Source organism: Danio aesculapii, chromosome 24 (genome assembly GCF_903798145.1).
Source record: "Danio aesculapii chromosome 24, fDanAes4.1, whole genome shotgun sequence".
Lineage (NCBI taxonomy): Eukaryota > Metazoa > Chordata > Actinopteri > Cypriniformes > Danionidae > Danio > Danio aesculapii.
The window spans coordinates 20,355,980-20,383,725 of record NC_079458.1 but is presented as its reverse complement, the minus strand read 5'-3'; the positions used below and the strand labels follow the sequence as shown (position 1 = coordinate 20,383,725).

Genomic DNA, 27,746 nt, shown 5'->3' with positions numbered 1-27,746 from the left:
TTTAAATTCGTCCAGATCAACGCTTCGCTTCCTCCTGTTACTAACAGCACAAACCAAACAAACGGTAAAGTCACAGTCTATTGTTTTTTCCAGTCATTTTCATCTAAAATAAAAATATATATTTTATTATTACTGTCTCGGTTTTTGTCAGTCATTGTTAAAACACGATTAGCTTACAGTTAGCCAAGCTGAGCTTTAACAACGCAACGTTACCTTTTTTATAACCTAACGTTACAGCCTTTTTTGGCATGATTTTAGCTTGCAATAAACTATTGCAAGAAATTACCGTGGTTACATTATAGCGGAATATGTTTTGGCACAGTGATTACTAACTTTATAACTATAGTTTTCCTAAAACTAGCCTTTACTACTATGGTGAACTGTAAGAAATCCATGCTGAATTTGAGATTACTATAGTATTAAAAAATGAGGCTGACTTGTATCGTAAAAATATATTGATTGACATGATTTTCAGTGTTTTGCACAGAAAGCTATTCATCTTAAAATGCAAAGTTTATTGTTAGATCAGAATGTTGTTTGTTTTGTTCATTATTGTATTGTTTTTTTTTTCCTCTAACGTTAGGTGATACCCCTTTCTGTTACTGAGATGTCTTTAGTGCGAATAAACCGTCCTTTCTATTGTGCTGGTAAAAGACCCGTACGAACCAGAAAAGTGTCTGCACCCAAGAAAGAATGGGTGGTAAGAAAAGAATGTGATCATCTGTATACACTAAATTCATTTCTGCAAGTAGTGCCTCATCATTTCTATTTTATTTGATCTTTTAGAGCACAGTCAATGATCTTTCAGTGCACAAAGCCACGCCAGAGGAGCTGGTAAGATGTTTACAATGAAAGCATTTATTTTTTTATGCTTTTGCCAATAGTGTATTTTTAGCCTGGTATTGATCTGCTTTCAGGCTCGACGTCATGAGATGCACAGGTCTCAGAACAGAGTCGTGGCACAGTGGGAGTTAAAAGAAAAGGCTCTAACACGCAGACGGAGGAAGAACCAGCCCCTGAGCCCTCCAGGACTTGATAGAGCCAAACGAGACATCATCAGAGAAGTGTGTATGGATTAGGCTTGTTATAACTATAGCTGGGAGGAATGTAGTTTGTTTAAACTACTGTATCATAATTGATGCACATGGAAAGTTCAGATTAAATGCACCAACAATTATTTCAGCCAAATTAAGCAATCATTTTAATGAATTAATTTAACTAATTAAAAAAGAACCATACATCATTATTAAAGAAATAATCAAATAAATAAAATTATTATAACAATTATGGAAGAATTAATACAAAAAGTTATTTAATAATAATCAAATAAATCCAAAATTTAGAGATAAATTTAAAGATAAATGAATATGCAAGTAAATACAGCGTTGTATGGAGTAAAAAGTATTATTTAAAATTAATATAACATGCTTTCCAGATCATATTTTTGGATCATTTGAAATAAATTTTTCGCAGTATAATATTAATAAAATATTAAACAAGTTAGGATCGGGGGTCTCTAAATATTAGAATTAGCAGCATTTCAAAGCAGTGTTTTCTGGACCAAAACATCTTAGGTTTATTTGATTATTTAAACATATATTTATTTACAGAACAAAATTCAACATTTTGATAAGTGGTTATTGATTGTACATATTTTTCTTTTTATTGAATGGCATTGTAGTTTTTCTTGCATGTGGCAAAAAACAAAGAGCTTTGATCGTATAACCAAGTAGAATTTAAGACACAGTATGCATTTTATGCAAATAGTCTGCTGTACAGTTAGAGACATTATAAATTTACAGAAATTCATCTTATTTTTCAGCCATATAAATATAAGCTTCTTTACCAAAGTGCATATTTTGTCTCAGTTTGCTCTAAAATTGAGCTTCAATTAAACCTACATACTTTCTTATATTACGCAATATGAGCCAAAAAAAACCTGTCGTATCAGATTTTATCCTTAAATATTTTGTTCAAAAATACACATTTTCTGACTATTATTGAATGTATCAGGTTTTAAAGGATCCAGACAATCTCTTACTAACCTTTTGACTTCACCTTTTTTATGGATCCAATCACTCTAATCTGTTTGTTCAGGTGTTTTCAGATCACTGTCAGTTGCAGGATGTCATTGCAAGATCAGACAGAGCTTTGGCTGTAGTGAAAGACCTTTTTGGCGATGCACCTCGTAGACGCACAGGTAGTCAATTATTGTGTTGTAGAAATAAATATGCTGAAAGGTATTATGTACATGTGCATGCTTATAAGTTAAGAGTGTGTTATAGGATTCCCCAGCATTACTGTGGCACCTGACTGTGACTCTGACTCTGAGCTTCCTGTTCATCAAAAACCTGATCCTCCAACACAGCTGTCATTGCTCAGCCAGTCTATGATGGATCAGCAGGTACGGCCGCACCATCTACATTTTTCACTCCATAAAATATTCTCAAATAATGAAACCTAATTTGTAGGCCCTGAATGAGTTGGAGGAGCATGAAGAAGAATGTGAAGAAGTCCAGGATGCCTCTGTGCACCTCAGATCTTTGATGCACAGGTTTGAAAGACTCTTCATTTATTCTTTGCGCTGCTCACAATTTGTAATAAATTGGTGTTGTATGGTGTTGTTTTAAAATGCTTGTCTTCAGGAAAAGAAATAAATGTAGGCCAAAGTCCTTTCCAAAGGGCTCAGATAATCCAGAGCAAGATCTACCCCAGAAACCATTCACTACAGGAGTCAGAGAAGGCCACGCAGGTAATAACATGAGCGTATTTATCTCAGTGCAAGTCAAACATGAAGTCAAAATCATTTGTTATTGTTTTTTCTTTTCTAGCCCTCAATGCCACAGTGGCTGTAGAGCAGGTAAAGTCTAGACAGACTCATCCTGGTGTTAACCAGTCTACCTCGTTTGTCAACCAGGTTTTAAACCTGGAGCCTGCTTCCTCTCAACACGGTAACTAGGTTTTTTAATTTAAGAAAGTTATCATTTTATTGAGCCTACCCCATCCACTGCTAAAATAAAAACAAATGTGAGAGAGGTTCAATTACACATTTTAAGTTAAAAATAAATAATAAAAAAATATTTGTAGAAAAATACAAAATAATTAATACAATAATTTATAAGTACAAAGGTTGTGAAGGAGAAAATGATATCTTTTTAAAATCATCCTCCAGTTTTTGTGTATCATTAAAAGTAAGTAATACATTGCTACTGCTTTCCAAAAAACAAAAAAAAATTCCCATTTGTCTTTTTATACTTTATTTTTGTCCAAGGATAATTCTTAGCCACTCTGAGATCAAAGTGAGGTATGGGTAGGTTCAAGACAACAATATTTTGCACAGAGCAAGCACTGATGCAAAGGCCACCCAGATCTCCTGTTGGTTATTCAGAGATCATCACTGAGACTGAAAACCAAAACATATGATTGAAAGACAGTCATCTAATTTGATTTTGAGAAACGTATGAAGTTTAAGGACCATTGTTTGCATTTCTTTTAAATGTTTGTGGAATAACTCATTCAAGCCCATAATAACTTAATTACAACTTTTTTAAAATGTGTTGAAAAAAAATCTCTAAGCAATTTTTTGGAAATATTTAAAAAATATTTCTGGATTTTATATATTTTCTTATAATGATTTAAGGGTCACTCACACTAAGCTCAATAACTATAAAGATTTTTTTACTAAATTTAAACCAACAGCAGAATTCAGACTGCTATTACGATAATATAAGCTTAATTATTTGGATCACTTTCAGAACGATTTTTTTCACATAGTAAATGACTAAAAACGGACAACTCTTCAGAATTCATTGAAATATAAATGGCTTGTGCAATTTAAAGCTACAGATGACATTGTGGAGAAGCTCTGCTTGATCGTATGCCTTCTTTTCAAAACTTAATTAAAGATAATGACTATCTAGAAAACAATTGGTTATACCATGGAGGGAATGATATAAACAATGACATGAAAGCTATGCAAGCCAGCCTAGAAAATTAAAGAACAAAAATAAAAGTATCTCAGGTATACTGTATAGTTTCAGCATCTTTGTGTTGCCTCCTTCGAAAATACTGTGGAAAACTAATTGGTTTAGCTTTTATTTCACTTCACTGACTGTGTTCTTTAAATTCAGAGTTTGAATAGTTAGGTTACATAAGCTGGAGTCACTGGTCAAATGCACAAGTAATGTAGCAAGCTGGATATCTGACTTAATTATTGGGATCATGTCCAGAACAATTTTGTTTAACATAATAAATGACAAAACAATGACAGCCCTTCAGACTTCATTGAAATATAAAGGGCTTGTGCAATTTAAAGCTACAAATGACATTGTGGAGAAGCTCTGCTTGATGTTAAGCTTTTTTGATGAGTTAGATCAGTGTTTCTCAACCCTGTTCCTGGAGGCACACTAACAGTACATATTTTGTATGTCTCCCTTATCTGACCCATTCGTGTCAGGTTTTGGGGTCTTTCCTAATGTTCTGCTGAGTTGATTCAGGTGTGTTTGATTAGGGAGAGGTGGAAAATGTGTACTGTTGGTGTGCCTTCAGGAACAGGGTTGGGAAACACTGAGTTAGATTACACGAGCTGGATTCACTGGGCAAATGTGCTAGAAATGTAGTGCACTGTGGACATCTGCTGGTCACAGGGGGGTAATGCAAAAAGCAAAGCATAAACTAAAAATAAGCAGAATCATTATCATTTGCTATTATCCTCAAAGTGAATGTCTCTTTATAGAATAAAAATGCTTTATGGACTATTTTCAATGTCATAAACAGTCTGGTGTATGACATGAGAAGTACATAAACAACTTTCTGCTTTTCTCAATATTCAAACCTCATTTTTTATCTAGGTGTTAAGAACAGGTCAGCTCAAGCCAGCAGGGGGCGCTCAGCACAAACATCTGCTCCGAATGGCTCGGGGTTGAACTCATTGGCAGGAAACCAGTCCAGTCTGGAGCTTCTGCAGAGCATGCTTGAACAGGTGGAGACTGAGCTGGACTCTCTAGACCAGCGGAATCCTCAAAGTTTAGAAACCAGACCTCAGCAGCAGAAACCAGGCCTCACCGGTTTCTCTGTGGCTCTACTGACCACACTCAGACGTATAACCAGTCATATTAAAAAAGTGAGGGCACATGTGAGGGATTTTCAAACTTTTTTTTTTTACTTGATCATTACCTTATTAGCAACATCACTTGCTCACAGAGAGATGAGGAGTCTTTGAGGGAGACACAGGAGAGAAGAAGGCTAGAAGACGAGGTGAAGGAGCAGAGGGCTTTGATTGATGCTCTGACTGTGGAGTCCCTGACGCTGAGAGAGGAGAGCGCCACCATTCAGGTGACCTGTTTCATCCAGATTGTATATTTGTATTTTTCAACAATCATCCAGATTTTAAGTTTGTTGTTGATTTAGATTTCACTAAGTTTTTTTTTTCCCCCATACAGGCGAGGTTGCAGCGGCAGATCTCTGATCTAGAGCAGCGACTAAATGCTGTTACCCTGATGGCAGGAGGACCAGATTCTGCAGAACCTCACAGAACAGTGCAAATCATAGACAACACAACTCAAAGTAACCATCACAAAGTACATGCACGCACTGTAATAAAAACCTCAAGGGTTCCACACAGTTCTTTCATGTTGTCCTAACACAAATCGATTAAGTTAACCTAATTGTTTTTACAAATTTAAGTGGATTGAACATATAACAATTAAGTTGTCAAAAAAAAAAATCTCAAGATTTGTGTTGATTTAGCTGATTTTAAATAAGTAATTTGAACAAGCAGCATGATGTTGCACAAGTCCTTGCAGTTGTATTTTATTAATGACTGCTTGATCAGGATCAGTTATCTTGTTTTATTTGTTGTTTGGATTTTTCATTGTCATTAACCTGTGTTTTATAGTGTTATTTATATATTTTTGTGTCTGTAAATTTTATCTGATGTCTTCGTGAAATAGCCTTTGAAGCTGATATGGTAATAAATTGTGAACTCTTTCTGTAATATCTAGGAAGCAGTCATCCGGAGACTGAAAAGGATCTACAGCAACAGGACTTTGTCTCTGCAGCCGTGCTGCTTTCTCCTCCTCGACAACGAGATGGTCATCCTCACACCGGTCAGTTGGAAATGCAAAAAGATCTCCCAATCTGTCAGTTTACTCACAGTTGTGTTAAGGGTAGAATAACTGTTCATTTTAAATTAAGCACTTTGGGAAAAATTATGAAAAATTCCCATGAGCAATAAGGTCCTATAATCTACATATATAAGCATTTCAACATCCTGGGGTTTTCACCTAGCAGCTACCCCAGAACCTTCTAGCAGCAGCCTTGTTTAGTCACTTTTATTTTCTGAAAAAAAAGTAAATATAAAGAAAGTCTCCACCACTAAACAAATGGAATAATAAACAAACAAATAAGGGCACACTGCCACTATCTCTCGCAAAAGACAATTTATTAAGACATTTTGACCTATAAGGTCTTCATCAGGTCACTTGAGCACATACTGTAGGTCAGAACGTTTGAAATTTGTATTGAATCAACCTAAATGACTATATCATTGTTGTTATTTGTTCATTTGTATTTTTTTGTACAATGAATGATTAGAAAACAGTTGAATAGTGAATATTGCTATGAAGATAGCTAATGCTGCTGATATGGCATTAAAACAAAGAATTAAAAATAAATAAATAATTAAAAATAGTCTTTTGAGAGCAATTTTCACTTGTTTATCATTTCATTTTGGTTTAATTTGATCGAGCACCTACTTAAAGTTTTATTAGGATGTGTGCAATCTGACTGCTTTTCCACCATTAAGGCTCAGTCCCAATTCTACCCCTTAGCCCTTCCCTGACCCCTACCCTTTGTTTTGCGTGTTCACGTGAAGAGGTAGGGGTATTCCAATTCTCTTTAGCTTGATGGCTTATGGCTAAGGGGAAGTGCTAGATAGCCCTCAAAATGAGGATTTTTCAGGACCATACATGAAACCGAGAGGTAGGAAAATTTTCCAGAATACACCATCTACAACAGCAGCATAGCTGCACACGGAATTCAGGAGATGCACACATTTTTGTGATTATTACAAGTTTTCGCAAAATTTTGCTAGCTATCATTCATAATAATAACTCCTGTACAGCAGTCCCACAACATTCTATCACTCAATGACACTCGAATACCCTGTCAGAAAAGTCTAGTGGCTGGGAATGACCTTTTATAGTGTCTGCTATAATGCTAAAGTTGTTTTTTGTATGTTTACATAGATGAATATTGTCATAGTGTGAATGCACAGTACAGTTACGGTCTTATTGCCACATTATACTGTTATGATAACATGATATATGCCTTCAGTGATTTCCTGAAGATAAAAACCAAAGTAACACAACTGGAATAACTACAGCAGTCGTGATCATCGATCTCATATGAGAGATCGTGATGACGTATGATGACGTGTGCTGGTGTTGTAGTGGTGTCCCAATTCTTAGGGGTAAATTTTGAAGCCCTTCTCCTGCACACTCCGTTTCAAGGGCCAATGAGAAGGGTTAGGGGTACAAAAATAGAATAGAATTTGTCAAAGAGATTTTTGACTTGAAAACTAACATCCACTCAGAATACTCAGAAATTCCCTGGAAAACACTCAGTTATGTCGACATGGTGGTAAGAAGTTTGTTTGAGCAGAGTATGTGAAATATTATCAATGAATGAATAATACATTAACCCAGCCTCCTAGCAAGCCCCCAAAGCTGTGAACGCGTGAATAACAATGCCCTAGCAACCATTCAGTTTACCTAGAATCGTGGTAGCTAATTTACTACACCCCACACCACCTTTTTTTCTTTGGAAAATGTTAAAAATAAATAATAATGAGAACTTCTGATTTGGACCAACATGCAAGCACTCGGAACAACCAAACAACTTCATAGTACACTGAATAATTCTAAAAATGTTTTATAATGACAGATATGTTATTCGGATCTACTTTATGAATTAACAATCAAAATTGAAGTGTATGTGTGTTCTTGTGTTTTTGTAAAGTCACTCGCTTTTCTTTCTTTTGTAACTGGGTTAAATGTAAGTGACTCATGAATGTGTGTATGACTCAACGTTGTGTTGGTTACTTCTCCAGCGTTTCGTCCACATCCGCATTCAGCCACCCAGCTCTACAGCGGCTCCTGTGCTGCAACAGGAAGTCAGGGTTCACTGGAGGACTTTGACATCTCCATCTCTCCTTCCTCCTTCGCTAGTCTACCACGACCCGCTCATCTGCTGGACGATCTTTCTCAGGATGCCATGCTGGAGGAGATTGCCGAACTGACTCGACAGAATGCTGCCATCAGGGCTCAGTTGGTGCAGCAGCGTCCATCTCCAGCCGGAGCTTCAGTGTCCAGAGAGCAGAGCGCAGAAACATTCTCTACAACCAGCTCCGTGTGTAGACAAACATCACACTGCGCAGAGTCACAGCAAACACTGCAGGTTAGCTATGCACTATTTTCACATAGTTGTGCCTTTACATACAGTTGGGGAATTAAGTATTTAACACGTCCCCATTTTACTCAAACATATTCTTGAAGGTGCTTTGACTTGAATTTTTCACAGGATGTTGGTAATAATCAAAGAAATTCATAAATGCAAAACAAAACTAATTAGTTTACTAATTAAGTTGTGTAAACAAATGAAATGACACAGGTAAAATATTGAACACATGAAGAAAGGGAGGTGCAGAAAGGAAGTGAAAGTTAGTTATTTAGCAGCCCTCTGCTCTTCATCATTGTAAATTTAGCTGCTTTAGTTTAACATCTACATTACCAGGATGATGAAGATGAAACCAGTGTGGACATTTCAACAGGACAATGATCCTAAACACAGCCAAGGAAAATATCAAATAGTTTCAAAGAAAAGCAAGCTGTACACTGTTTCCTCTAGGATTTTTTTCTAGCTGTGGTGGCAGGCCTTTTACACAGATCTAACAACTTCCTATGGCGTTATTTCAATGACAAATGTTGTGAGCGCAGTGTTACAAGTCAAGATCGCATTCATGTAATACAAGCATGCTAATCTCTTTGCTTGCACGCTGATTTCCTCTATTAATGCACAACTTTTGCACGCCCCCTCAAATATACACTGCTCAAGTGCCGATTTTCTTGCGCGCTCTCAACTAAATGCGGCTGAAGTGCAATTTAGTACGATTATGTAAAGAGTGTCTTCAACATTTATTAGATTTGCTAGGAAGCAAGAGCAGCATTGATGCATCTGGAAGTAAAGTAACACTCCAGCAAGATAAAGTCATTGTATGCAGAGTCATAGATCTTTATCTATAAAGTATTAGTATGGAAACTGTTTATCATAACTGAAAGCTACGACGTGTTTGCTGGCCTCACGCATCACACACCTGTCAGTCAATCAGTCAGTTAGCATGTCCCCGTAAAGGGTTAAAAAAATAACGCACAGCACTACTACAATAACAGAAAAGTTTGTGCTATTATAATTCATTATCCTTTTTAATACATTTTTGGGTCTTTTTTTTTTTTTTTGAATGTTTTGAATGAAAAGCTGTGATGTAACCAGGACTGGAATGAATTTTGGTGTGGCGCTAAGCCATGGAAGAATGAATGTAGCGGAAACCATGCTGTAGGATGGCCCAGCCAGTCACCTGAGTTGAATCCAATAAAAAATTTTTAAAAAAGAGCAGATTTGATAGACAAGACCTACAGAATCAGTGGGTCTTGTCTATCAATCTGTGAAAAAAAAAATCTGATCTGAGACTTCATTCTCCATATGAGACGTGTCTTTAAGCTGCCATCACCAAAAAAACCTTTTATATAAAGTATTAAATACATTTCAGTAGTTCAGTGCTTTCTCAATGTGTCATTGTATTTGTTAATACACAACACATTTTTCAGATTTTTTTTTGTTTTCTTTTATATTTATGTTTGGGTTTTTACCAAAATCTGGTTTAATTCCATGTCACCAGCTTTTTTAGAACAATTATTCTAGTAGTTTGTTTTAAAAGAAGTCTCTTCTGCTCACATGAGCTGTTTTTTTTTTTTTTTTTTTTTCAAATAAATGGAGCATCTATTTCAATTTTCAAACATTTTTTGAGTCAATTGTGAGTTTCCTTTTCTTTGTACGAGTAAAAAATTTTTTAAAAACCTGTATTTTTATTTAGTTTGATGTACAATTTTAATAATGCAAATTAAAAAAGAAAGAAATCATAACATCTAAAAATACATGTCACATTAAAATGATATACTGTAGTTAGCTACAGTAGATACATTATACTGTCAAACCATTAATATATTCATCTCAGTTCATACAGTATTGCAAAGAAAAAATTGATAAATTTAAAAATAACAAGTAAATAAAGTTGCATTTAACATGCATAACAACAAAGCCTAATGGGTGAGCTGTAGTATAGTTTACTTAGCTGGGAATGTCTTTGTAAATCAAGCACTTTTCCCAGTCCTTACTGAAAGCACATTTGTTTCATCTTTAACATATATATGTAAGCTTGTTAATAATTAAAAATATAATTTTAAATAATAGGATAACTAAATTTTTATAAATTTCCATAAATCATATTTTTGTAAATGCGTTTGCTTAATAAAAATGTGCAAAAGTTCAGAAAGAAAAGCAAAGTGGTCGGTTTTGACAAAATAACTATTTATACATAATAATTATGTTTTTGCCCTGGCTTAATATTTTTGTGTAACCATGATGATATTGTAACTCTTTTCACAACAACACAGACACAGGTTGTTTCTCCAGAACGGGCGTTTATTTAAGGTCGTCCATAATGTGCTTTGCGCCTGACGCCATGACGCCGTGAGAACTGTATTAGTAAATGAACACAGTACAAACGTATAAGAAATCATACAAACCACGATTATCTAATACATTAAGCAAAACAAATACCTCGTTGGTCGCTTGTCTTTAAAAGAGGGTCCTTGGTTTAATCAAGTCTTCTTCACTGTCCTTTTGACTTATGACAGCAGCAACTTTAAGCTCCTTAAACATGTAACTTTACACAGCATTGACATGCCGTCATCGTCCGTTTATCCGGCGATTCATAAACAAGTCACTCACATTACACGTCATTTCCTTAAAGTGACACGTTTCTATATTAAATGTCTTAAAATACAACAAATGAAATAATACATTTAAACCTTCCAACACATTTACATTTATACACTTCAGCCAAATTAATACAAAATATTATAACCTTAAATCACTAAAGAATGAAATATGAAACAAATATGTAAATAAATGTGCAATTATGCAAAATGCTTGATAACAGCACTTACAGATATATTTCTTTGATTTGAATAGAAAGTCAAAAATAGCTAAATAAATAAGTACAAAAAAGCTTTTGAGAGCCAATTCTGACAGATTTTTTTCTTACTTTTAAATTATTCTGATATTATTTAGCCTTTTAAAATTAGTTGTTGTTTTTATCACGTTTGACTAATAACTAACCTTTTATCTGATTTTTATATTTCTCTTAAGTGCAGTATTTCATTTATTTGATATAAGAAATATTAGTTTTATTTAAAAATGTATAGTTCACTTTAGTCCTTGATTATGATTGGCTGAGCTGTGTTCAAAGTATAAATGCACAATGAGGATTTTCTTCTGATCAAATTACACTTTAATGTTTCCACAATTTCCCAAGTCTTTCTTAACACCCAAAATTTGTAATCGTTGTAATAAGTTTGCTTTTATAATCTGCTTTTATAGTACACCTTAGATTTGGATGTTGTAGTTTCTTAAAATTGTGTCATTTCTATCCAGCCTGTTTCAGCAGAAAGACCTTCAGCAATGGAGATCGAACAGAAACTGCAGGAACTGAACCGCCAAAGTGCCGAAGCTAGAGCTAAACTACTAGAGCTGATTGAGCAACAGAAACAGAGCACATCCATCAGAGTTTCTCCTGCCATCTCTCCTGTTCCTCCTTCCTCCAGCAGCACTCTCACAGGTGTGTGTGCCCATGTGCTAACATCCTCCCTCAGTCTCTGCAGAATGAGGGTGTCTGATACATGACCGCTGTTTGTGTTTGACAGTTAAAGGCTTCAATCCAGGCTTCAATCCACTTCCTGAGAGAAACCATTCACCACAACTCAGTGCTAGCATTCGAAGGCAAGTTATAAAGAGGCAAGGAACAATTTGCTAATGAGATACAGTCAGAAACCTTTTCCATAGCGGTGTATTGTTTTTATTGCTTCTCTCTCAGGTCAGCTGGAAGAGTCTCACCACACAGCTCTGATAGTGGGGAAATCCCAGAAAATCAGGTATGAAGTCTTGTTTTTATTATTCACATTTAACCATCTATAGGCAACTATTTTCCACTTGGCATTACGATGCCCTTTAGTGGATCCAATCACAAGTAGACAGAACTGAACACTGGTCTAAACAACAACCACATCTAGAGTTGTTTTTCATTTTGTAGATAATGATACATTTGTATAACATTGCTCCACATATTGGCTTCTAGCAAATGGCTAATTTGCAGCCTTAGTTCCTGGTTAGGCTTTTTATAAACTAAAACAAGTATCTTTATATTTGTGCACTGGTGGGAGGCGTGCGTTGTGTCGAACCAGTGATGATATACAGCCATATGGCACTGCTACTCATGTGATACTGCGTTTATACAACAGTTCGATGGCATAATCGTGTATATAAAAAAGAAAATCAAACATGGAGAGTCTAAAAACCCTTTTGTATCATCAGCTACTTTCTTCTGTCATTCATTCACATCTACAGCTGACGTCAGAACAGCAGAAACCGTTGCTAGTTCATGAACATCACTTTAGAGCTATTATTTGAATGATTCTCTAGCGTAATGTCAAAGTGATGACAAAACATTTGCTCACATTATAGGATTATAAGGCTGAACGGCATGAATTGCCATCAACTTAGAGAGAGATCTTCCAGTATTTCTCTGTTTTTTTTTCTCCTCTAAGGGCTTATTATGCTGCCTTTGTCGCCATCTTGTGGATGGACAATGTCAGCCGTCTTTGCTCTGCTTAATGACAGGCTGATGGATGCTGACGCGCTGCATCTCAGAAATGATAAATATTTAATATAGGCACTAACCTTATAAATAAACTGCATGGCTGCAATCTAAACAACTACATTCTCGCCCAAAAAAAGCCTCAAAAGTACATTATGTTGTCCAACAGCTGCAATATTTGTCCAACTGTAATGAGTTTATTGATCTGCTGTCACTCTATGTGGGTGGAATAATACACAAGGGTGAAGAGGCTGTACGAGTTCTGACAATGCAGAATATTGCATAGCTATCAGCCAATCAGATTCGAGAACCAGACAGAACTGTTGTATCAATATTAAAGTACATTACCAATAAAAAAACAGAAGAAACTGCTTGACAATCACAAACCTGATTTAGTTTGAACCACTTTTTGACCTCTCTTTAAAATGTGTTTAAATCTGTTTGCCTATTTAGTTCAATCGGCAGGCTGTTCCAAAGCAGTTTACCTTAAACTGAAATTATATTTTGTGCAAATGTAGTTTTTGTGTTTGGTACTGTGCAGTTCAGATTGGATACGCTTTTTTTGTGATAATCCCTTTACTGCTTGCATTTGTGTTCATTGTTTACTTGTGATCTGATCAACCAAACTGCATCTTAATAATAGGGGTCTGTTCTTCGTACGTGGATTACTCAGTTAGCTGGATTTGGTTATTGACGATTTGACACGATCCAAGATTGTTTCGTTGTCATAGCAACAGTTCTGGTAGCTCAAACTAGATCGGGTAAGTTCAAGCAAAGATAATACTGAATGTATGAACCGAATTCTGATATTTTTTTGCAGTGGTAGTTATATACACTTGGGGAAAAAAAGTAAATATATATTTTAATCTCTCTCTCTCTCTCTCTCTCTCTCTCTCTCTCTATCTATCTATCTATCTATCTATCTATCTATCTATCTATCTATCTATCTATCTATCTATCTATCTATCTATCTATCTATCTATCTATCTATCTATCTATCTATCTATCTATCTATCTATCTATCTATCTATCTATCTATCTATCTATCTATCTATCTATCTATCTATCTATCTATCTATCTATCTATCTATCTATCTATCTATCTATCTATCTATCTATCTATCTATCTATCTATCTATCTATCTATCTATCTATCTATCTATCTATCTATCTATTCTATCTATCTATCTATCTATCTATCTATCTATCTATCTATCTATCTATCTATCTATCTATCTATCTATCTATCTATCTATCTATCTATCTATCTATCTATCTATCTATCTATCTATCTATCTATCTATCTATCTATCTATCTATCTATCTATCTATCTATCTATCTATCTATCTATCTATCTATCTATCTATCTATCTATCTATCTATCTATCTATCTATCTATCTATCTATCTATCTATCTATCTATCTATCTATCTATCTATCTATCTATCTATCTATCTATCTATCTATCTATCTATCTATCTATCTATCTATCTATCTATCTATCTATCTATCTATCTATCTATCTATCTATCTATCTATCTATCTATCTATCTATCTATATATATATATATATATATATAGCAAAGAAAACAAATAAAATAAACAGTGCTTTATGCTTTTTCAGAGAGTCAATCAGTATTCAGGAACAGAAATGCAATAATAAAATGTCAAATAAAATTGTACAGTCTTCATTACGTTAATAATTCAGTAAAATTATTCTACATTAAAGTTACATATATTGTTTGTTATTGTGCCAAATACTTTCTTGAAATGTCTTTAAAACACAAGCAAATGATAAAGTTTCACTCGGTTCTGGTTATACTTTGCAATGACTCCACAAATCTCATGTATTCCCAATTGTTGATCAACTATAATCCCAACTTAATATTGCAGATCGTGTGATGTGACTATTGCGGACACTCTCATTGTGTATCGATCCTGAAACGATATATTGTGCAGCCCTAATTTACGGTTTTCTGGGAAGTCTAACTCTATTCAAGTACAAAATTTGAACAATCAAATGTAAAATAAAATGTTCATCCTCGTATAAATAATTATTAAAAAGTAATAACGTCTTTATCTTTTAATATTTTATAAATAATCTAGTCATGCAATGTGAGACACATTGTGATATTAATGTGTAAACGATATATTGTTCAACCCTACATCTTTTATATTCATGCTTCATTTTGTCTTAATTCTGACAGGTGGACAAGCTGAAAAGAGATGGCTGGTTTGCATTGTCAGCTCACGTCAAATAATGTTTCTATGCATAACACTATATTTACAATGCACAGCATTTCCAATACATTTAACATCCTTAGTTTGGTCTTCCTGACCAGTGTAAGAAACCATGAGCGTTAAAGGAATAGATACATTTTATCTAGAATGTAGTTCACTTGAACTCTCATATGAAGTATTTTTTTATATATATATTAGACATGCTGAATGACTTGTCAGCTTTATTTAATGTATGAATGCAATGAAAAATGCCACAATAAATTTTAGATCGTTAAATGCTTTGTATTTGTTTTCTCTTTAACAATTAGAACGTTTTTTAACATTCATATTTTTATTTAATTTTTTTGATAATTTTTATTTGTAAAAAAATAAGTCAAAATAACTTTAAATTTCCAGCACCGGCATACAAGAAATCCTAATTATTTTGTATATTATGTCTGGTTACTAATAGATTTTTAGGAGCACAGCACCATATAAACAACCCAACAATGGAAATCTTTTATTTAATATGCTGTTTTAATATTTTAATACACTTTGATATAGCATGGATATGAAATTACCTTGATTATTCTCATACAGGTCACGTTCAAACTCGTACATTGAGACTCATACCATTACAGCAGTCATCATTCAGAAATGTTACAGTGTTCTATTATTTTGCTGCTCCTCCGAATGTCATCCAACTCTCCGATGATCACTGGGCCAAGCCACACAGAAGCAACTGAACTTAAGGCCAGTAATACTTTTTCATCAAATGTTACACTGATATGTAGTTAACAGTGCTGAATCTGATCCCAAGTTATATTAATTGTTGTATATTGGCTATATATTTTCCTAAATAAATGAAAGATTCAGATTTTACCTTGAAATGTATATGGAATCTACCGCTTGCAATAGATACTAATGATCATGACATTTCAGAAACATGTTGTGGTTCACAGTGTGGTTCATTGTTTGGACATGTTGCTTTAGATATGTAGCTTAAAACCGCTCATGCAGAAGTCACTTTCAACCTAATAGCTTTTCATTTGGACCGAAAATTGTCAAGAGATTAAATTTGCACCATTTCAAGAAATTCTCGACTAGACTTTACCTTTGAAATCGCGTAGAGGAATGATAAATGTAGTCTCTGCTTCAGATGCATAAGCACTACCAATCGGAACTGATATAAGCCAACTGACAGCTACAGTATGGAGGACACGATGACCGAAGCATTATGTCCTTTGTGTTTCAAGCTAATAGGGATGATAGAATGTAGACATAGAAGTTATGCTATTGAAACAAAACAAAACAGTAAAGCACCTGTGACAAATATGCTGCTAACATTAGCATTTTGAATGTGTATGTTTTATGACACCTTAAAATACTGTGCCGGTGGTTTGTGTGGACCAACGTACATTTAGTCACCTTTAGTACCTATCGTGCTGGATTAGACCTACCCTAAAGTAGGAGCTAATTTAGTTCCCCCAAATGACAAACCTAGAACTACAATTGTTCATCGTTCCTGTGGCACAAACATGCCAAATTCATGTGGGTACTTCTGCTAATAGTTCTAAGAACTATGAAAAATTTACTCCAGTGTAAAACCCCCAAATTAGCCCATACCATTATCTGTGGGGAAAAAAAACCTGGATATCAAAACTGCATCTAGTTTATGGCAAAAGACTAAAATGCAACCATGAAGACGTCAGTGTTACAACATTCACATCTATGAAAATATGGTACGAAGCAAAACCCTACCTCTTAGGATTACTTGATAAAATGCACTCACAACCATGTTACTGAACTTTATAGATACAGAAATTGCAATAGTTTGACAATAGAATAACAAACCCTTTTTTGAAAAACTGTTCAGCATCAACACCTTTAACATGACGCTGTTTCTTTTCAATTGGTTAACGTAAAAATCTGTTGAAATTTGAACAAATAATCCACTATTTCACTTTCAGCTATGTAGGAGCCATTTGGCACTCACTGACAGGTAAAAGCTGCAGCTCTCTCTTGTCTGTTGCCTTGGTGCTGAAGGATTGAGACGCACTGGCAAAGAGAAAGCTAAAAGTAATGCAAAAAGCACATACAGTAAATGATGCCTGTAGAGATCAAAAGCTGAATCCCACACACTTTTGGAGATTTAGTAATCCCAGCCGGATTAATTTTAGTTAGTCACAAAGGGTAACCATATTCCTGCACCTTTTAAAATGGAAAGTGTTTTTTTCACAGTTTTTAAATTAGATATATTTTTTAACCTAAATCTATAAAATACATTTGTAATCTTTAATACTTTTTCAAAAATGTTCATTCAAATACTTTTAAACATCAAAACTGTGGCCCGCTGCTTTGTCAGCAACCCGTATTTTCAATCCACCACACAATCCCTATGCGGCACAGCCCACAGCCTTCCACTCCTGTATATAAACTTGACCTCGCACTCCAACCCAGCGCTCTTGACCTTAAAGCAGCAGCCGTCATCCTTAATCTGAGCGCAGTGTCTCTGAGCCAGAGCCTGGAGCTCATCCCAGCCCACACCTTCCCCCTCTCTCACCCACACCTTCCCACCGACCTCCACCAGAACATCCCCTCCGCACCACTGCATATCCCGCAGACCTTCAGCCTTGAGCAAATACATACACGCACAACGCGGCACACACACCTTAAAGCGCCCCCTCCCCTCTTCATAACAAAGACAATGCAGGCGAACTAAAAACGAGGTAGGTTCTGAAGTGATGAAGCGAAGGATTTCTTCCACCCCATTATCAATAGCGACAGGCCCATGAACCCTACTCGCAGAAAAAAGCTTCGCGGGACCAATTATCCGCACCGATTCGAGAATAAACTGAAAGTTGTGATGCTCGCCAAGTTGCAGATAGCTCTGCAAGTCGGAAAGGGTCTCCTGGTGCAGCTGCATGAGAGAGCCTATGCCTAGATTCTCGGGATTAAACTCCAACACCGAAAGCAAACGATGCCGGATTCCAGCATCGAAGGACTCGGAGTTAAAAGCAGGATTTGATAGAACAAACCGAACATGCTGGGTAACTGTAGCAACTTGGGCGTTTGAAAAATCAATGGTGGTTCTTGTGGGTCGCACAACTTCTAAAAGGCGCGCAATACGAACACACGCCTCCAAATACTGTCTAGCCAAAAGAGTTGCATCCTGATCCGAGGTGGATGGAACCATGCTGCTCAGAGCTTTCCGGATGACCCGTGAGGATACGCCCTGGAAGGAAGTGACCCGGTGTAGCCTGCTTGGCCTGCAGGAAAACAAGCCTTCCACTGAAGAGGACAGCTGGAGCCCTTCTTGATGGGGATGCAGGTCTTTCAGCACCTGAGCGAGCACTCGAACGCTCTGCAGGAGACTCTCGCCGTCTCCTTCAGTCCAGCACTGCTCGATCTCCTGCAGAAGAGGGCCTTCGATTCGCCCGCTGGCGCTCAGCTGCTCCAGCATTTTCAGGATTCCTCCGCTTGGCTTGGCCTCGGGCTCCTCCAGAACCTCCGCCATGCAGTCCCACATCAGAAAGCTGAAGATGGCCCACACTGTCCGCTGATCCGTGCTGTCATCAGGACACAGGTAGTCCCAGCTGCGCAAGTGGTCCTGGTCATGCAGGTGATCCCAGCTGTGTAGGTGACTGTGGATCCCGCTGCGGAGGAGGGTCTCTGCCTTTTGCAGCAGTCTCAGCAGCAGACAGCCCCTCTCAGAGAGTTGGACCCCTGCGGATGACAAGCAGCTTTTGAAAAAGGTCTGTCTATCTCCCCTTCACATGCTTTACGCTCATCTGATATATTTTTAACTGTTAAGTCAACAAAAAAAATCTCAAATCTATGGGGCTTTGGGATTCTTTTCATTGGCACCTAAATTGTAGAATTGTCTGCCCTCTAAAATTGGGAATGCAGAATCCCTGAGTGTTTTTAAATGAGCATTTATGTAATTTTTTAGGGTAGTTTTAATATGTATTGTTTTTTTACATTTATTTTCTGATTTCATGTCTTTTTTTCTAGTTTTTTAATGTATATTTTACCTCTTTACTTTTTATTTGTATATAAAGCACTTTGAGCTGGTGCTTTTAAAAGGTTCTGTATAAAATTAACTTTGTTATTGAACAGATGTCAAAATAAAATGTAGTCTTTTCTAAAAATTGAATGCGTTTTCCTCCAAGAAGCAAGGCTCAAGGAATAGTCTTTTAAAAGTTCTTTGTGTTCTAATGTTCTTTTTTGTTGCAAATGACATGTCTTCATTATAGGATTGTTTTACTAAGTGAAGTTTAGTTATAAACAAATTTCGAGAGGATCACGTGCTTATGATTGCTAGTGGCTGCATCCGCATTATCCAATTCTCAATGCACCAATCAGACGACTCCTAAGCTACTACAAATACCCTGGGTTACGTACCACCGATATCTTCGTTTTGAAGAATCCCCCCTATCCACCCCTACTCCTCCTTCTTCCTAGATGGGTGACACGGTGGCCCAGTGCTTAGCACTGTTGCCTCACAGCAAGAATGTCTCTGCTTCTAGGCTTTACTAAACCAGCAGACATTTCTGTGCGGAGTTTGCATTTTCTCCCCGTGCTCACGTGGGTTTCCCCCGGGTTTCCCGGTTTCCTCCCACCGTCCAAAAAACATGCAACATAAGTTAATTGACTAATCCAAACCGGCACTATAGACATGCTCCTAGTAAATGGTTATCTCTCAAGAGCAATCACTGGCTGTTCATTGTTTATTACAGCGGGGGAGTTCTCGAGATCTACCTGAGCTCAAACTCGCCTTGCAATGGGAGGGAGCCCCGGGCTCGAGGATCTTATGAGCTCAGGGCTCTCTCCCGGGACAGCATGCCAAACAAGCTTATAATTAATCATCAGCTAAGTGTGAACTCTTGAAAGGTATATAAAAATATGTCTGTTAACTAACTTAATTTATTGTATGTGACTGTTTTATTTTTTATACTATGATTTATTTTTTTTTTATTTACTTGTTTATACATTTGTTTTCGGTCACACTTTATTTTGATTGTCTGTTTGTTGAATTTAAGTTACATTGCATACATGCCAACTAATTCTCATCAGATTTTAAGTAGACTGTTAGGCTGGGGTTAGGGTTAGTGTAAGTTCACATTTAAGTCAGTTAAATGTTTGTTGAAGGAGCAGTATCAGCAGATATTAAACAGACAGTCTACTAATAATTAAATGGACCATCAAAACAAAGTGTTACCTTATTTCCTCTTCAAATTTTTAATTTACTTATTCTCGAACTCTTCAGAAATTTTTTTATTTACTTTTTTATTATTCTTTTCCTCTTCAAATGACTATTTATTAACTTCTTATTAATTTCCTCTTCAGGTTGTTTTAATTCATTTTTTTATTACTCTTCCTCTTCAGATTTGTATTTATTTACTTATTTGTTGTGGATAAGGGCATTTATTTGTTATTGTTTATGTTCTGCTTTCGTAGTCTGTTCTGCCTAAAATGCATGTCACAACTTTAAAATTCACTTTTAACTATTTGTATTTTTGGAAAGCACATTTTTTTTCTGCTAATTTTGAACAAGCATGTCACAAAAATGAATTCATTATAAACATTAAGGAATTTTTTTTAAATTTATTTCTCTTACACCCTGAACACATGAATGTACATCAATAATTTACATTTTCTTACATTTAATTACTTAATTTAATTTTGTTTAGAAATGTGTTTAAGATATTTGTGCCTTTATGCCCATAAAAATATGAAAATTATTATTTTTGACACTGAATTGATTGAACATTATAATCCCCATATGGTATCATTTAAAGTTTCATTTACAAAATAGTGTTTTTTTTACATATATAAATTTAGATGAATTAAACTGATCAAGTGACATAAATTCAGCATTTAAAATTTGTTTCTTCTTTCATAAACATTACATTTTCTACTAAATTAGTTCAAAATATTTATTAAGCATAAATAATAGTAAGAAATATTAAAAAACAACATGATTTCTAAAATAATTTTCATTTTCTTCAGGAGGAGGAACTGCTGCCATCATGTGGTTGTCATTTTCTGGTGCATTTACATTATACTGCATGCATTTAGATTATAATCTTCATTAAGATAATATTACATGCATTTAAATTGTCATTTTAAATCCATTTAGAGTATTACACATGCTTACACGTGTATTTAGGTAAATCATTAGGGCTTTCTAAAGCTCAGATATCTTTTAAGACAAAGTAAAAGCAGCAGCAATGCAACATGCATAAAAATATCTACTTAAAATAATATGTAGATATTCTACATGTATATTAAAAAACTCTACATAAAAGAAAAGGTAATTCAATATAAATATTAGGGTTTTTTGTAGTACTGATAAGAATCTGCATAAGTCTGTCCATCACTTACACTGAGGGCTGAGTTCAGCCACTCTGCTCAATAGCCTGTCTTTATCTTTTGTCTTCTCCATATAGAGGGACACCAGAGCCTCCAGTTGAGCTGAGTCTTCTATGCTGACCCCTTCCAGAAGATACTCTCTGACCGTCCGACGCGGCAAACCCATCGCCACACCGACCTCACACACGTTAAATCTGATCTCATCGCCCACGGTCAACCCCAGATGAGCCATCACCTGCTGCAGGCCACCTAATGGAAACTATATCAGTCTGGTTGAATTCTAAAATGTGGTCAATTATGGTATAATGTTGAATCGTGAATTACCTGAAAGAGGTAAAGCTGCTCTCAAGTGACCTCTGGTTTCCTCCACTGCTATTTGCACAATGCTGCTGCCTTCAGTCTGTTTATTATGGTCTTCCACCACACTGTTTACTACAAGGAGAAGATTGCAAGGAAAATTGAATAAAAGGTTAGTGAATTTCCTGCTAAAGCAACATTAGATCTTACATTTAGTGTTGTTATATAATATATAGCATGCATTTAAATTATTTTATTGCAATTAGCATATACAGTGCATCCGGAAAGTATTCATAGCGCTTCATTTTTTTTCCACATTTTTTATGTGACAGCCTTATTCCAAAATGGATTAAATTCATTATTTCCTTAAAATTCTACACACAATACCCCATAATGACAATGTGAAAAAAGATTTTTTTGAAATTGTTGCAAAGTTATTAAAAAAAAACTGAAAAATCACATGTACATAAGTATTCACAGCCTCTGCTCAATACTTTGTTGATTCACCTTTGACAGCAATTACAGCCTCAAGTCTTTTTGAATATGATGCCACAAGCTTGGCACACCTGTCTTTGGGAATTTTGAATGCCTTCAGATGCCTTTTGGCAAATTCCAGGCGGGGAGTGGCTTCCGTCTGGCCACTCTACCATACAGGCCTGTTTGGTGGATTGCTGCACAGATAGTTGTCCTGTGAGGTTCTCCTCTCTCCACAGAAGAACACTGGAGCTCAGACAGAGTGATCATCGGGTTATTGATCACCTCCCTGATTAAGGCCCTTCTCCCCCGATCACTCAGCTTAGATGGTCGGTCAGATCTAGGAAGAGTCCTGAAGAATCTAGGAAGAATCTTCCATTGATGGAGGCCACTGTGTTGTTGTTCTGTAACCTTCCCCAGCCTTGTGCTTCGAGACAATCCTGTCTCGGAGGTCTACAGACAATTCCTTTGTCTTCATGCTTGATTTGTGCTTTGACATGCACTGTCAACCCTGGGACCTTATATAGACAGGTGTATGCTTTTAAAAATCATGTACAATCAACTGAATTTACCACAGGTGAACTCAAATTAAGCTGCTGAAACATCTCAAGAATGATCAGTGGAAACAGAATGTACCTGAGCCCAATTTAGAGCTTCACGGCAAAGGCTGTGAATTCTGATGTACATGTGATTTTTCAGCTTTTTTATTTTTAATAAATTTAAAACCATTTCAAAAAATCTTTTTTCACATTGTCATTATGGGGTATTGTGTGTAGAATTTAAAGGAAATAAATGAATTTAATCCATTTTGGAATAAGGCTGTAACATAAAAAAAAATGTAGAAAAAGTGAAGCGCTATGGATACTTTCCGGATGCACTGTATTCACTATAAATTACTAGTATTTTTCATGAGATCATTCTTCCGTGATAAAAATAGCAAACGTGATCTCCGCCACTGGTGATGTTTCTAGGCGGCAAAACAGCGAGATTCAGAAAGTGTCTGACTAAGGATGTATTTCTTCACTACATTGCAGTCAAGGCGAGGCAGATCTCAATCGAGCCTAATAGCGGAACAAAGTAGTTATTTTTTATACTCACAATTATGCCCTCGAACTGTTGTATAAACGCAATATCACACTCGTAGAAATGCGATGTGGCTGTGTATCGTCACTGGTGGGGTGCATGCGGCCTCATGCCTTAGTGTCCCACCAGTGACGATACACAGCCACATCGCATTTCTACGAGTGTGATATTGCATTTATACAAATGCGTTTATATTTATTACTCCGCATGCCTTATGCTTATAATATTAATTATTATAATAATACATGCATGCATTGATATTGTGTGCATTTATTACACTGCATGTGTTTATATTATAACATTGTCTGCATTTATATAATATTGTATGACTGTACAGTATACTATTGAGTGCATTTAAATTGTAATTCTGCATAAATATAAATCATCATTTAGCATGCACTTCAAATTATAATAGTGCATCCATCTAAATTATTTGGCATGCATTTATATCACAATAAACATTTATAATATTTCATGCTTTTAGGTTGTAATATAATATACATTTAGATTACAATATTGAATGCATTTACACTTGGATAATAGTTTTCTGACCATTAAGTTCCTCAGCTAGCTGCTTGTCCTCATTTTGTAGGGCTGCATAAAAGCTCTTGCACGCTCTTTCTCCTTTCTTCAAGCAGATGGACAGCAGGGTTTGTGCTTGCTGGGTTGGGATGAGTATTGCTTCGATTTTCTCCAGCTCCAGCTGAGTCAAAATGCCACTAGAGAAAAGATCATAGGAGACCGGCAGCGCAGAACAGCCCAGGCGCGAGGACAGAACACTAAATCGGGCCTGAACATGACGTTCTGCATGGAGAAAGAACAACAGTGAGGGATGGAGACATTTACAGAAAAATGTCATTAAAAATGATGGTACTTTCCTACCTGTTGGACCTTGCTGAATGCAAACTGGTGCGGGTTGATCTGATTTGAGAGCACAAAATGTTACAAATGTTACATTGTATTACTATGTTTAAGCTTTAAGGCAAGACGGGGTAAAAAAAAATCCTGATAGTTATTACTATAATTCCCAAGTTGATTGACACGTTAAGCAGATTTTAAATTTCTTTTTTTATCACTTCATAATTCATTAAAAAAAGCATTTTTTGTACAATAAAATGTATATATTCAGGCAAGGTTTTCATAAATGTCTCTTTAAAAAAAATAAAATAAAAAGCGTTTTCACTGGTCACTTTATTAGGTCCACCTGTCCAACTGCTTGTTAACGCAAATTTCTAATCAGCCAATCACATGGAAGCAACTCAATGCGTTTAGGCATGTAGACATGGTCAAGACGATCTGCTGCTCTTCAAAGCGAACATCAGAATGGAGAAGAAAGGTGATTTAAGTGACTTTGAACATGGCATGGTTGTTGGTGCTAGACAGGCTGGTCTGAGTATTTCAGAAACTGCTGATCTACTGGGATTTTCACGCACAACCATCTCTAGGCTTTACAGAGAATGGTCTGAAAAAAAGAAAATATCCAGTGAGCGGCAGTTCAGTGGGCACAAATGCCTTGTTGAGGTGAGAGGAGAATGGCCAGACTGGTTCCAGCTGATAGAAAGGCAACAATAACTCAAATAACCACTCGTTACAACTGAGGTGTGCAGAAGAGCATCTCTGAACGCATCAAACCTTGAGGCGGATGGACTACAGCAGCAAAAGACCACACTGGGTGTCACTCCTGTCAGCTATGAACAGGAAACTGAGGCTACAATTCGCACAGGCTCACCAAAAATGGACAATGGAAGATTGGAAAAACGTTGCCTGGTCTGATGAGTCTCGATTTCTGCTGCGACATTCGGATGTGTTTCAGACATCAACAACATAAAAGCATGGATCCATCCTGCCTTTTATCAACTGTTCAGGCTGGTGGCGGTGCTGTAATGGTGTGGATGGTGTAATGGTGTGGATATTTTCTTGGCACTCTTTGGGCCCATTAGTACCAATTGAGCATCGTGTCAACGCCACAGCCTACCTGAGTATTGTTGCGGACCATGTCCATCCCTTTATGACCACAGTGTACCCATCTTCTGATGCCTACTTCCAGCAGGATAACGGGCCATGTCATAAAGCACAAATCATCTCAGACTGGTTTCGTGAACATGACAATGAGTTCACTGTACTCAAATGGCCTTCACAATCACCAGATCTCAATTCAATAGAGCACCTTTGGGATGTGGTGGAATGGGAGATTTACATCATGGATGTGCATCCGACAAATCTTCAGCAATTGAGTGATGCTGTCGTATCAATATGGACCAAAAATCTGAGGAATATTTCCAGTATTTTGTTGAATCTGTGCCCCAAAGGATTAAGGCAGTTTTGAAGGCAAAAGGGGGTCCAACCCTGTACTAGTAAGATGTACCTAATAAACTGGCCAGTGAGTGTAGATACGAGAGATGTGAATAAATGTCTGGTTTAAATGCTGCTAAAGTAAAGATTTATGATTTAATGCATGAGGGGAAAAAAACTCTTTAGAGTTTAACATTTTTAGAAAATGACCTTTAAAAACATGTACTGTAATAACATTGATTAGGGCAACAACAAAAATGTGTAATTGTATTTTGGATGTTTTCTTTTATATTAGACTGAAAAAAAAACACTTTATAAAGAAGCAAAATCTCAAAATATTATAGGAGCATAAAAAATCTGTGTCTCGCCTTAAGACAAAAGTACTTTATGCAACATATAGCATACTTTCTTCTGAAGTCAGCCAGGTTCGTAGACGTGGGTAATGTTTCTGGCATTTTCTCAGACTCTCCATGAATCTAGAGGCGCCACTTTCGTCCATCTGAGCATCAACAATCTCTAGAAGTTTTCGGGCTCTATTGGGTGGTGTTCGCTCAGCTTCAATCTCGTAACAGTTTTCTCTAGAGAGCAGCCCCATGGATATAACACAGTCTAGCAGAGGTCCCAGGTGATACAGACCATCCACCAGCAACATCTGCGAAGACAGCAGACGGCCCTTAACTGTTTGCTTCTGCTCTAGTCCTGTAGGAAGAGTGGGGCAGAATGTGCCATTTTTTATTACTTATGTTGTCTACTTTGATCTTGTTTAGATAGATAGATAGACAGACAGACAGACAGACAAACAGATAGACAGACCCTACTGAAAAAAACTTAGAAAAAAGCTTAGGTTGGTTTAAGCTGGTCGACGAGCCTGGTTTTACAGGGGTTTTGGCCACTTCCAGGCTGGTTTCCAGCCATTTCCAGCCTGGTCTTAGCTTGCCAGGCTGGAAAATGACCAGCTTAAACCAGCTTGACCAGCGTGGTTTAAGCTGAACATAGCTGGTTTTGGCTGGGCTCCCAGCCTGACTAGGCTGGTCAAGCTGGTCATCTCCCAGCCTGACCAGCAAAAACCAGCCTGGAAGTGGCCAAAACCCTCTCTAAAACCAGCCAACCAGCCTAGGCTGGTTTAGGCTGTTTTTTTCAGTTGGGGATAGATAGATAGATAGATAGATAGATAGATAGATAGATAGATAGATAGATAGATAGATAGATAGATTCATTGATAGATAGATAGATTCATAGATTCATAGATAGATAGATTTATAGATTCATAGATAGATTCATAGATTCATAGATAGATAGATTTATAGATTCATAGATAGATTCATAGATAGATAGATTTATAGATTCATGGATAGATAGATTCATAGATAGATAGATAGAATATTTAGAGACAGAGAGTACCTGAATTGTGGGGTATCTCGGGTGTGGAAGCCATCACAGTTTTAAATGGGCAATAACTCAGACTCCTCTTTAAACTCTGTCACTTCCATTCAGACGTCAGATAATCTCTCTCGGTTATTCGTGTCGGTTCTGTTTACGGAAATCCTGATTATAAAAGTTCGGTCGACGGGGACCTGTTGTCACTAATTACACGTTTTTAATCATATGTCTTCTAATGCAAAAGTTTCTAACGAGGCGTCTCGAGCAGTTCCTTAGTGTGCCACACTTCCTGGATGTGGTGAGCGACCGGCGACACTGAGTCAACAAGGTTTCATATTCACAATAAAATGTTGAAACTTCTGCTTATTAAACTGATATATACACTTATATATTCTGTTTTCATTATACACTCTACAGAGTTTGAGCTCAGGAATACACTGAAATGTATGGGCGTGTCCTCTGTACCTGCTACAGGCTACCTGCTTTTGTCTTATGAAACCAACACAAATACTGTTCAAAGAGGTCGAATATGAAGGAATACTTTACTCCTCAGAGGAAGGCTCTTCGTATGTTGTGTGGGCACCTGTTGAAAAGGTGTGGGCACCTGTTGTGATAATCTACAATATGTTGTTT

General features: G+C 36.4%; 2 protein-coding genes across 4 annotated transcripts; one reads left to right on the top strand and one right to left on the bottom strand.

Annotated features, from left to right (window-relative positions):
* On the top strand, positions 1-21,751 carry spice1 (spindle and centriole associated protein 1). Of its 2 annotated transcripts, none has more exons than XM_056450616.1 (18): positions 1-64; positions 584-700; positions 787-834; positions 918-1,064; positions 2,098-2,200; positions 2,286-2,404; positions 2,472-2,554; positions 2,646-2,752; positions 2,832-2,951; positions 4,851-5,122; positions 5,203-5,334; positions 5,442-5,565; positions 6,003-6,107; positions 8,111-8,457; positions 11,773-11,956; positions 12,042-12,117; positions 12,212-12,269; positions 21,665-21,751. In XM_056450616.1, the coding sequence occupies exons 2-18, from the start codon at positions 608-610 to the stop codon at positions 21,686-21,688; spliced, it is 2,142 nt and encodes a 713-aa protein (XP_056306591.1). In that variant the 5' UTR covers positions 1-64; positions 584-607; the 3' UTR covers positions 21,689-21,751. The 2 variants fall into 2 exon arrangements, with proteins under 2 accessions (XP_056306591.1, XP_056306590.1); XM_056450615.1 differs by lacking the exon at positions 21,665-21,751 and adding an exon at positions 15,200-15,482.
* LOC130218423 (uncharacterized) lies at positions 15,750-27,746 on the bottom strand. 2 transcript variants are annotated; one of them, XM_056450613.1, is made up of 7 exons: positions 27,135-27,746; positions 26,139-26,432; positions 24,324-24,362; positions 23,994-24,245; positions 21,912-22,019; positions 21,600-21,836; positions 15,750-18,938 (listed from the first exon to the last, which is right to left on the bottom strand). In XM_056450613.1, the coding sequence occupies exons 1-7, from the start codon at positions 27,166-27,168 to the stop codon at positions 17,590-17,592; spliced, it is 2,313 nt and encodes a 770-aa protein (XP_056306588.1). In that variant the 5' UTR covers positions 27,169-27,746; the 3' UTR covers positions 15,750-17,589. The 2 variants fall into 2 exon arrangements, with proteins under 2 accessions (XP_056306588.1, XP_056306589.1); XM_056450614.1 differs by having other exon boundaries at positions 26,139-26,385; positions 27,135-27,745.

Coding starts and splice junctions, on each gene's coding strand:
- spice1 (XM_056450615.1), top strand. CDS start 608: ATGTCTTTAGTGCGAATAAACCGTCCTTTCTATTGTGCTGGTAAAAGA. Junction 2,753..2,831: donor AGTCAGAGAAGGCCACGCAG/GTAATAACATGA, acceptor TTTCTTTTCTAG/CCCTCAATGCCACAGTGGCT. Junction 8,458..11,772: donor AGTCACAGCAAACACTGCAG/GTTAGCTATGCA, acceptor ATTTCTATCCAG/CCTGTTTCAGCAGAAAGACC.
- LOC130218423 (XM_056450613.1), bottom strand. CDS start 27,168: ATGGCTTCCACACCCGAGATACCCCACAATTCAG. Junction 24,363..26,138: donor CTGGCTGACTTCAGAAGAAA/GTATGCTATATG, acceptor CTCTCAAATCAG/ATCAACCCGCACCAGTTTGC. Junction 22,020..23,993: donor GCTAGCTGAGGAACTTAATG/GTCAGAAAACTA, acceptor TTCTCCTTGTAG/TAAACAGTGTGGTGGAAGAC.